Consider the following 12,467-nt stretch of genomic DNA (forward strand, 5'->3'; position numbering starts at 1 on the left):
TATCTAAAGATGGAGCAGAGGAGACCATGACATCTGGGATAGAGCAGAAGAGGCCGGGGAACCTATGAGGTCTACCAAACATGTTGCAGAAACGATACTATGTTTCTTCATTTAAAAAGCCATTAGCATGTACAGTTATATAAGCCTTCAAGGCCTCTGAGGTTTCTTCTTTGGGTGAAAAGACGGGACCCCTATGTTCCTGGAAGCTTCCGTGACTTTATCTTGAACACCACCCTAACTACAAAGTATCACAAAGCTTTTTAAGACCAATATGGGAGCCGCCTTTACACGATACAGGACAAAACCCAAAGAATTATCTCTATAAATGCAGGAGAGTTGGTAGTTATTCTTGCTGAAAGGTTGGTGGTTTATAAAAGCCCCTATTTGGACATTTGCCATCGAAAATTTTACTAAAGCCGTGAAGATTGAAGTATGAGTTATTAGTCGTGAGATAAATTTATAGCAGAACCCGGCTCGAAATCTCTTAATGCAGCGAAGTGCGTGTTTTTTATTAAAATGCTGCACTCTATAAATCTGGGTTTTCTCCGGGACAGGTGGCCACTATCACCGGATGACAGAGCTGTCATTTTAAAGGACCTTCATAAGCTCGTCTGCAAGTCAATATTAAGGGTGGCCAAATTACTGTCGGCTCCCGCAATCAACACCTTCCTAAGTTAATCGTCGGCTCGCAGGCAAAAGGTGAGAGTTTTGTAACCACGAGGAACTGAGAAGTCAAAAAAGATCCCAGAAAAGAAAGTGACACATTTCTAAAGAGACCTTGAGACACTTTTCCTGATTTCAAGGTCGGCTTTTGCCGCTTAGAACTCAGAGGAAACCTTAAACCGCAGATGTTTGAGCCGAAAGTGTTAACTTCTTCCTTCCCCTTTAGGGTTTTTAACGTAATGGTTTTCAGAGTTTTATCACTTCGGGCCGTCGATGTCCTGCCGCGACCCGATACGAGATTCTGCCCAAGACGTGAATATTCCTGACTCATCTGCTAACTTAGGAGGTTCAAACACCGTTTTAGCACCAAAGCCATTAGCTGTTCTCGACACTTTGGTGCAAACACGTAAAAAAAAAGCTTTTTAAAGTCCATTAGTGGGACCCCTGCCTCGACTTGTTAATTTGCCTTGCATTTTATTATCAGTCCTTCTCTCTGGTTCATTGAGATGTATAAACAGGTAAAAACCAGCCCTCCGTCTCTGACCTGTCATCAAGACCATCAAGAGAATCTTCTGGCTGTAAAATGAAGTGCCCAACCTCTAACGGCTCCATACGGCTCCTACAATGTAGCCCTAAAGTAAATGGTTCTTGGAAGAATGTCCTCTACCTTTTTACTGATCCAAAAGAAAACAATGACTTCCTCCCAGGGCCGGCCGAAGACTTAACGCCGCCTGGGGCGAAGTTTAAAATGCCGCCCCCCGTCGGTACTTACCCTTAAACAGTCCTGCGGCGAGTCTCCCTGTGCTGCCACGGTGCCGGCTTGTAATGCTGAGCGCCGGAAATTCACGTCACTTCCGGCGCTCTGCATTACAAGCCGGCACAGAGACCGAACAGGGAAACTCGCCGCAGAGGAGAGAGAGAGGGGCGCCGAGCGGGTAAGCGAAAACCACTTGGTGCCCCTCTCTCTCTCCTCCGCTTCAAAAAAAAAACCGCTTGGGGCGGCAAAGTGCCGCCCCTTCTGAAGTGCCGCCTGGGGCAATTGCCCCAGTCGGCTCCATTGTAGGGCCGGCCCTGCTTCCTCCATTGACGATATCTTTGGAAACTTTAAAGAGACTTATCATTAAACGATCATTATTGTACCAGTAATGCAGCAAATGTATAAATCCTGAGAAATATTAGAACAAGAGGGCGTAACCTAAAACTAGGGAGTCAGAGGCTTTGATGTAATATATGCAAGTTTAACTTTACTGAGAGAGTGGGAGATAAATGGAACAGCCTCCCAGCGGAAGTGGTAGAGGCTAATACAGTGAAGGGATTGCCTGTGTAGCTGCTATTAGGTAGCAGAGCCACTAGCCCCCCTCCCTCTCCACTTCCCAAAATACCAGGACCTCCTTTCTTTCACCATAAGCACAATCCAGATTTCATTGAGGATTTTAGATATAAAACAGACCCCTGGATCTGAGGATACAAGTAAAATTGAGAAGGATAAATAAGTGTTGCTCTGGAAAAAGTAAAAATCTGTGACTTCGGCATCTAGCGTCTCACTTACACTTCTAAAGAATGGGGAGAATTATGTAGCAAAGTGTCAGGAGGAAGTGTTGAGACAATTAACCATTTCCACTCCGTACTGGGTCAAGGTCTGCGGTGGTAAATGAAAGCAGAACATGTTACAGCACCAGGGTTTGTAGAATTACTAGATTTTAGAAATAGTAAACCCGCCAAATTGTGAGATCATAAAATTTTTCAAACATACAAAAATAAAGTGATTCAATGCAAATTTGGTTTGCATTTCTAGCACTGACTCTTATTAAAATCTATTTTTTTTAAATGTGTTAATTTTTTAGAAGTCTGGTTTGGCTATGGCCCTCGCGGACTTGGAGGGCTGATTAATTAATGCTTCCATTCATTCAGGGCCAGCTTGATGCTGGTATAAACTAGCCATAGAAAGATCACACAAAGGATCCAGCTGGAAGACAAATGTTAAAGATCTGGCTGTATTTTATCTCTCAGATGCCCTCTTGTGGCAACGTTATGTATTGCAATTTCAGTAAACAATTATAAAAAATCTACATCTACCATACCCTAAATATACAAAATATGGATATAGGATTACAGCGCTAACAGGGCAAACAAAAGACTCAAAGGTTCACAAGGCCCTCTGTTTTAGAAAAGGGTTAACAGATTCCCAATAAAATGTTTTATTTTCTGGCAGGGCACCCATTGCAATCACAGTCCCTATATGGGCCAAAAAGGTCTTATCTGCTGGAAAATTCTATGTTTCTATGAAATTGAACATCAATAGCAAAGAAAGAAAAAAACTGTGATATGCTTTATCTCAGCTAATAATATAAGCTCCTATTTTCATTGCAGTCTATGGGAGGATCGCTATTCAATTAGTTGTAATAAATGTATCTCCAGCATTGAATCCAACACAAGGAATCCTGAGAACCATCACAGGCTCAGATCTCTCCGTTTTGTGTAATAATCTCACTTTACATGAATGACTGGTGGCATCATAATTATGCCAACATATTACAATCTTAAGCATTCCCAACAAAACTGTATGTAAAACACAACTGCTGTAAATATCAGATTTCGCACACATTGTAACATATTCCTTGGCACATATTTCAAAACATCTGAAAAGACTTTGCTGTGAGGTTTAATGTATCCATCTATCCATTCCTTTGCTGATACGTATATTATTATTATTATTATTATTATTATTATTATTATATTATTATTATTATCAAATACAATATCATTAAAACCTCAAATCAGACAAAGAACCTAAGACATTGCAATCAAATTATGTGTGTAGAATAAATTTCTGGGACTCTCTCATTATGAACTTTTATTTAGTGATGGTATATATGTATATAAGTTTAGTATAAGTTTCGTTTTCCCCAAGAGAGTAATTTATTATTATTAATATTATTATTTTATTATTATTATTTTTTATTAAATAAAATATTGATAATACTCTCAATCAGGAAGGTAACACATTGTACCTAAGATTTCACAATTAATATTAAAATTATTGGGTTCAGTTCAAGGTACTTTGACTCTCCCATTATTGAGTTTTATATAGTATAGTTTTAACAAGAAGCCTGATAGGAACATAAAATCTGCAGGCAGATTAGACCCATTGGCCCCATTTCTGCTGTAAAGACTCAATCCTTAATCAGTTGTTGGTCTCGTCTTAGATTCAGGAGCCATATGCCTGACCCATGAATGTTTAACTTCCCTCGCTGTATTAGCCTCTACCACTTCTGCTGATAGACTGCTCCACTTATCCATCACCCTCCCAGTAATGGTTTTAAATGTTGCAATATTAGACCTTGCTTTTTTGCGGTAAGTTAAATGCCTTTCTGGTCTGGGGGAAAATCATGTAAAATGACTGCTATAAAGTGCTGCATGAATTGGCAAAGGTTGAAACCAAATCAGTCTCAGTCAACCTTATAGGTAAACACAGGGCACTTAAAATGTGTTCTAAGTACCAGGTTCTATAAGCCTAGAACTCACTCCCAGTATGTAACTTCTTATGTGTAATTAAACATTGGTGGCTGGTGAAACCTATGATTTCAAGAAGGAATGGCTGTGATACTTGCCTGGGATCTGGATATTATTGAATGGGCAAATCAAATAAGATTTTACACTATGTCTAAAATTTAGAAGGAGTTTGTGGTAAGCTTTCAAAACCATTATTCCCCCCAAATAAAATAAATTAGTTGGTGTCACTACAAATATTCCCAGAAAGTCGTGAGTCCAAAACTCCCACCATGCGAATTCTACTAGTACCATAATACAAACCAGGAGTACAGAAAAAAGATTCTAGATAGTGATCTTTATTAGAAACTATAATACAACTCCAGCTGTGGTGATCCCCAACTCCCAACATGCTCAGTCATAGTAGATTATGTGCCAGAAATTGCCCTGGCATGAAATGGTCAAAGCCCAGAGCAGCTGAAACTTCAGGAGCAGCCCTGAGCCTAATGGGAGTTGCAATCCCGACAATTGGAAAAGAAGAATCTTTGGCTCTCATACCTGAATCCACAACAGCCAGCAGATGACATAATGAAATCCTTTCTAGAGATCAAATGATTTATAACTGAACATTATTTCAGGTTTTATTTCCACTAAGTACTTTTCAATAATTCTACAAAACCAGAAATGTTATATATTATTAGAAGGACAAATTAAATGGCTGTGCAGGAAAGTGTGATAGATAGATACATAGAGATAATGCAAAGATACATAATAGCTGGATGTATAGATAGACAGGCAGACAGATAGACAATCGATATACTAAATAGATAACATAAATACTAAATAGAGATAATAGATAGATAGATAGATAGATAGATAGATAGATAGATAGATAGATAGATAGATAGATAGATAGATGATAGATAGACACTAGACAGATAGAGATAATACATAGTTAAATAGGCAGAGATATACAAATAGAGATATAATACATAGATACATAATAGTTGGATGGATAGACAGGCAGGCAGACAGACAATCGATATACTAAAGAGAGAACATAAATACTAACTAAAGAAAATAGATAGATAGATAGATAGATAGATAGATAGATAGATAGATAGATAGATAGATAGATAGATAGATAATGGTTAGACAATGGATGTAAATAGATACAAATTTCTAGCAAAATAAAAAAAAAATGTAATTATTTTTATTACTACATAGCTCTTAATGTCTTGAATTATTTGACATTTAAGGACAATGCGGTCACACGGGACATCTTTGTAAATTATAATTTCTGCCCATTTTGTTTTTGATCCCACGTGTCTCACTTTGCGTCAGCTTATTAAATGTTAAATGTAATTAGTTGGGGCAGGAGACTGATCCCGAGTCTGTCTCCTCCGGGTCAAAACCATAACATAGTCAATATATCTTTAATAATTGTATTTTTGTATATTGTTGTATTATTTTTGTTATTATCGGTAGTATTATTCATGGTATTTCTACATCCTTTCAAAACTAGACAGATGGAGAATTATCATTTTACTTTCACACATTACGTTGTATTTTTACTGTGAAACAAAAGAAAACAATTTCTTTAAATAAAATAATAAAAATAGTCATTAGTCATTTTTTTCTCCCTCTCTTATAACAATTTCATTTTTTAAATAGATAAAATGGAATAAGTCGATATCATTATAAAACAAACGATTTACGATTTATTTATTCTTCATGGATGGAGAATGTAGACAATCCTTGAATTCGGGGTTTTGTAAAAATCTTAAAAGATGAGTTTGGGGTTTTTTTGCTTTTTTTTTCATTAATCATTTTATCAAACAAAAAATAATAAGAATAATAATGCTGTATTGATAATATGATTAAACAGGATACAGAAACAAAAATACTCGAATATACTGTTCTATAGAATTCAATTTAAACAAAGTTACCAATATTTATATTGTATAGTGATTTGCACTATATATATATATATATATATATATATATATATATATATATATATATAAAATTATATATATATATGTATATATATATACACACATTAGATAATATGTTATATATTTAGTGTGTATATATGAAGAAACAAAAAAGAAAGAAAAGAAAAGAAAGAAAAAGAAAGAAAGAAAGAAAGAAAGAAAGGAAAAGAAAGAAATAAATTTTTTTAGAAATATAATGATGCATCAAATTTACAAAAACACAAGAAATATATTTAAACTATGATTTAAATTCCCCTTGGGAGTGACTGTGATGGGCACATGAAATAGTCAGGGTCTGAAGCTGATAAATGTAATGAGGTCTAATAAATTCAGTCCCCCATTATCCTCACAGAGACCCCCTGCAGTCACATGTGACCCAAGCTTCAGGTACAAGGTAAGAGAAATATACTCACCCAGATCAGGAAAGGTGTGTGAGTCTTGGAAAGTTGTGGGACTCCCATTACAGGACTCCTGCTCAGACTGGGAGAGGAGGAAACCCCATCTGATTTGGTTTTTATTAAATCCTGAGAGGCAGAGGGAGAAAAATCAGGAAAGAATTAAGCAGGCAGTAAAAAGAATAAAAAGGAAAGTCTGCTGAAAGTGTTCAGGGGCTGGAGGGCACAAAGGCTAAAATCTGTCTCATCTCCCAACTGGGGCAGGCCTGGGACTATATACACACAACCTGGGACTATATATATATATATATATATATATATATATATATATATATATATATATATATATATATATATATGGCCTGGGTCTGTCCAAACGACATAGGATTATACACACACAACATGGACTCTACACAATACCTGGGATTGTACACAAACCGCCTGGGACTATATGACTTGGGTCTATACAAACAGCACAGGATTATAAACACACAACATTGGACTGTACACTGAGCCTGGGACTGTTGCTTGTGCTATAGGCAGAGATTGCTTTAGGAGATCATGGAATTGTCCTATTGGTAAACAAACGTTTAGTATTACAGGACATAACTCCCTTTTCTTTCAACATTTGCACCATTCTGTGCTATAAATCTGCCCCATTGTCTTTGATCTTGACCTGCTTTTATTGTAGGTCCAGCCTATGGCCAGTGATTTAACAGATATAATTTCTGCACCACAAGGAGGCAAATACAGGAAAAGCCTCATGTAGGCATTTGTGTTTCTTGAGCACTATTAGTTCCTGGTATGAAACTGGTCTATTCATTTATATGTTTGTATTTATATAGTTTTATTATTATTATTATTATTATTATTATTATTATTATTCCCTGGTCAGCCCCTTTTGTTTCTGGTCATGCTTCAAATCATGGTTATACAGAAAGCTCTATGGCGTAGATCCATCTTTTCTAATCTATTGATTTGGTTTTACTGTTTTATGGCTCCTTGTACTGTGATTTTTGTATTTTTTAATAAAACTATACTGTGCAGATGGTTTGATTTTCTCCAAAGACATCAGGGTTCCCCTTTTACTACAGAACAGCCCATTTATGTCCAGATATAAAAAGAGTGGATCAGTTTGTGATGATGGAATAATAACTGTTGGCCAAATCTCAATTCTGGACTTCCAGTGCATGATGGGGTGAGTATTATTTCCCCCCTCCCCATAGTGGTGGGTTAAGTATATGGTAGGAATTGGTGCCAGGGAAAAGGACCTGTGTTATCACCCGATATATTTGGCAGGGGTGTCTTATTATAAGCCTAAAGACATTAGTTTGGGGTAATGTGGATATGGGGTAGTGATGGGAGTACATTTCCAAAGACTAGGGGTCAAGGAGATCATCCATATTATTGCCCCATATGCTGATAGCTGGGGGTTACAAAATCCAGGTTAAACCCCACATAATGGCAGCTGCAGAAATAACCAATTTTACTGCCCCAAAGACTTGGGGCAGGGGGACATATTCATTTTACTGCCTCAGGAATGAGCTTTTGGGGCAATTAATTACCCATGATACTCCAGCAAATAGTGGAGAGTTCAAAGCTGCTAAGTGGTACAATGGTAGTTGGAGCACTAAGCAGCTATCCGGCAGAAGATCCATGCAGATACTTAGCCGTGCATAAAAGTACACAAAACAACTCTGGCTAGGAGTGGGTTAACAAAAAATGAATAATATATTATTGCTCAGAGAAAGACTATGGGTGGGATCATCACTCACTGGAGTTAATGTCCCCCACAAGCCCTTAAGGGGGGACCCCTTAGAATTATTCCAAATGATGGTGTTTTGTCAATTTATCCCCTTGTTTGTCCATCTTTGGATGGTCAGTTAGAGAAAATCAATGGCAAATTATGTGCTCCACTCAGGGCAGAGAACTGAGACCCTGTCTGTTCACACAGCCACACATTCAACTTGTAATTGCATTAATGTCATGTGTTTGTTTCCTACTTTCTATCTAAAGGGGTTTTTTATGGAGCAAGACTAATGTTCCATATACCCCCCCCCATCCCAAACTCCCACCCTGTGTCACCACCCTCTCATTAATGAGGGTAAGTAGGATTCTTGTATTGCTCTGGGAGACACAGAACACACAGTGAGACCCATCCTGTATCTGTCTTCAAAGGAAAGGTACTCAGCCCTGAAGAGTTACCAGCAAAGGGGGCTATCCAGACCTCTGATATAACATCTCTCCAGCTGTGCCTGGGAGTGTGTGTGAGGGAGAGAGGAGGGAGAGAGGGCAGAGAGAGAGAGAGAGAGGGGGAGAGAAAGTGTGAGTCTAGATTCAAGTTCTGCTTGAGCTTCTCTCTTCTGAGAGAGTAGGTTATAGGAAGAAGGGTAACCAAAAAATCAGAGGGAAGTGACAGAGGAGAGAGAGAGAGAGAGAGGTAAAGCAGAAGAGGGGGAGGGAACTAGAGAGCTGGTACCCCTCCAAAAATTGAGGACATTTGGGCCTTTTATTTTAGGAATGAATGCTGATCCCTGTGTGTCTTATTGTGAGCCTTCTACCATGGATTGCTACTACAGTCCTGCAGCTCAGGGCAGGGAGATGCAGACTTCTTCTCCTTTTAGGGCATTCCAGCCCAGTGATAAGTTTAGTCCTTCTTTCCTGGCCAGCAAAGGACAAGGATTTGGGGACAAGTCCAGAGGGTCTTACCAGCAGGAGTGTCAGCCCTTGGATGGTAATTCCCAAAGCGGTGGAGCAGAGCAGCAGGGCTCATTCACAAAGTACCAGCCTCACATCTACATGCAGAACAGTTCATGTAACAAGTCACCAGCAGACAGCTTGAAACTACAGGACAGCCCTGGAGACCCCCTCATCCCCTGCTACGGTAAGAAGGTCTTCTATATGCATGCTTATCCCAACATGCCCCCCCAACCTCATGTCTCTTTTCCAAGTCCTCTTGATCTGCTTTTCTGGACCCACACATTGAACCCAACCGTTTGTAAACAGCTTTTTGCAACAATGTTGCAAACAATAATCAAACTTTTAAATGTATCTATTTGTATCAAATGTACCAATTCCTGACATTTTAATTCACATCTCTACTTCGCCTTTACTGAAGGCAACCAAACCTGAATTGTAGAATTTGTACGGACACCTATGTAGTAATTGGAAATTTTATTTTTAAATCTATATGGTTACGGTTAGGTTTTTTAACTGTTTTAATAATAAATATTTTGAGCAATGGTTAAACTAAAAATATATATTTTTTAAATTTAAAAACCCTTCAGTGTTCTCTGTCCCAGACCTGCGAGGGTTAATTATAGTATTTTTTATGGCCAGTTTGGTGATATTTTTATTAGAAGAACCTGATATTTATTAGACAAGGAATTTTATGTTTCTAGAGAAAACTTCAAAAATCACTGGAAAATGCATCCCTTATATAGAAATCATCCTTCTTTCATGTGAAAGTATAAAGCGGTGTATGTAATCCAATTTAATGCTTTGTATCTTATTTCTTAAATCATTTTAATCTTGATTACATTAAAATAAGTGTAAAACTGCATTCGTTTATATTTTAATCCCTGTTCAGCTGCATCTTTATAAATTTCTCTGTATAAGTAAGAATCCGTATTATTAAAATTAATTATTTAATCAAAATAAGTTAAATTAATTATGATTTTATATATACAATGTTTATTTTTAATTTTTTTAAGAAATTGTCTATTATATATTAATCTATTTATATGTTGCTTTATTCTTAATTATGTTACATTTAAGCACATCTAAAACTAGAATAGACCAAATGACTCTGGATACTAATTTAGCTCTTGGTTTGGTTTTATTGCCTTTTATCCCAGATTAGTCACATTTACAGAAATGTTCACTCAGCCCTTAAAATTAATGGGGATTAAATGTAATTTAACTCATGCCTATGGGCTATTTCTGTAGAGGTAAAAGGGGTGGGTGACACTGGGACAATGGGGACATATCTTGCCTTCTCCAGCAACCAGAACTGGGACATAATTAAAGAGTTAACTACAGCAGTGGTTTTAGTAAAAATGCTCATTTTCAGATATTTATTGAGAAACAATGTTTCCCAGGTACTATAAATCGTGGGCTGGGGGTTCCTGGGGGTCCCATCATTAGGGTTTCCTATTTAATTAACATTGTGTACTAAATATACATGTATGTATTATAATAAATTCATCATTGTATATATATAATAATAATAATTCATGAAACATTGTGATGGGTGATAAATAAATATATATACATGTAGATATATATATATATATATATAGATATATGTTGACTAGATAGATAGATAGATAGATAGATAGATAGATAGATAGATAGATAGATAGATAGATAGATAGATAGATAATTAGATAGATAGATATAGATAGATAATTGATAGACAGATGATAGATTGATTGATAGAAAACATATTGATGGATATAGATAATTGATAAATAGATACATTGATATACAGAGAGTGGAATTGTATTTCAAATACAGATCATATTCTAAATTCACTCAGGACCATGAACCCATCAAGCCTGGGTATTTTATCACTGACAAACGATCGGGGGTGATTTATCAACCCCAAACATAAGCTACCCCACTGAATGGTATAGCAATCATTTTACAGCCCAATCAATATGTTCCTGTATACTTAAGGGTTAACATATTGATTTACTGCCCCTCGTATAGGGGGTACATTTTTATCCCCACCACCTCCAGTCAGGCATATTTGATTGATAGGTCTGTTAACCCATCGTGGTGAAAGCAGTCATGCTAACTCGCCTGTGTCTGATGAATGAACCACGTCTGTCGTCTGCTTTGCGCATAGGAGAATCCGGCATCGCCTGTATTAGTAAATACGGCAAAAAATAACGCACGGAGAGATCAGTCACTGCCAGGAAATCTAATCTGATCACATATAAATATATCATCCTTCTTTTATATATCAAACATGACATAATCATACTGTGTGTTTGGTTGTTTTTTTTTTAGGAAAATCTTCTAAATCTAAACATAAAAACATTATATGATATATCTTTATCTCTATATCTATCTATACATAGCGAGAGATGCAGAGATTATATATATATATATATATATATATATATATATATATATATATATATATATATATATATATATATAATCTTCTATCTGTCATTCAGTCTTTAAATCTGATATAATATTAACACCCGTTTATTCGATATTTTAATAAATACCACTTTAGTAACTAATGCATAATGAACCTTTTTAATTCATAATATATTAAGACAATTTCCCTGTTTCTTTGCCCCTAAAATGTTGCATTCTTACCGCAAAATGAGCGCAAGCCCGTCTAACAGCGCAATAAGATGCCTTAGTGAATAGGGGAGCTGCACAGACACCCTCTAAATACCCTTATTATCCCCATCCCCAGGAAGATAAACCCTGAGTTATCAGACACAGGCTAATAAAATGGTTTGAAGAGTGTTTTTCTAATGATTTGGGGTAAAACTATTTCTTATAAATAAACATAAAAAGGAGATGGAATTAGTTACAGGGTTCTTGGGAAAACAATTGCTGCCCCAATTCTTCCTATAGGTGCCAACTAAACCCCAGTGTCACTTTATTGGCACTGTGTCTAAAATAAACTGGTATCATCCAAATGAAATGAGGGAGTCTTGGCCTCCCTTTCATACTCCAAGGTTATTTATGGCTGTAAAAAAGGAAACAGCTTGTCATTGGAAGAAAAAATATGTCCCTCCAGAATAATATCTCAAAGAAATCTAAAAATGTCACACTTTTTCTGTCTAAAATTCTGTTTTGAAAAACACAAAGCAACAAAATATCAAAAAAACCTCTTCCTATTAAAATAATAATAACATTAAACTAAAAAACATTCTTTAAGTTGGGATTCAGA

The 12,467-nt window shown here is 36.6% G+C and overlaps 1 protein-coding gene across 1 annotated transcript in view; it reads left to right on the forward strand.

Moving 5' to 3' along the window:
• Positions 1 to 9,106: 9,106 nt before the first annotated feature.
• Positions 9,107 to 12,467, forward strand: part of LOC149280164 (homeobox protein aristaless-like 4) — a 30,966-nt gene continuing 27,605 nt past the window's right edge. Inside the window, exon 1 of the mRNA XM_089500740.1 lies at positions 9,107 to 9,428. Within this exon, the coding sequence (XP_089356866.1) occupies positions 9,107 to 9,428 (322 nt within the window). The remainder of the gene's footprint in view (positions 9,429 to 12,467) is intronic.

The sequence above is a fragment of the Sceloporus occidentalis genome, unplaced genomic scaffold (genome assembly GCF_023333645.1).
Source record: "Sceloporus occidentalis isolate IW3139 unplaced genomic scaffold, rSceOcc1.0.p SCAF_158, whole genome shotgun sequence".
NCBI classification, from domain to species: Eukaryota; Metazoa; Chordata; class Lepidosauria; order Squamata; family Phrynosomatidae; genus Sceloporus; species Sceloporus occidentalis.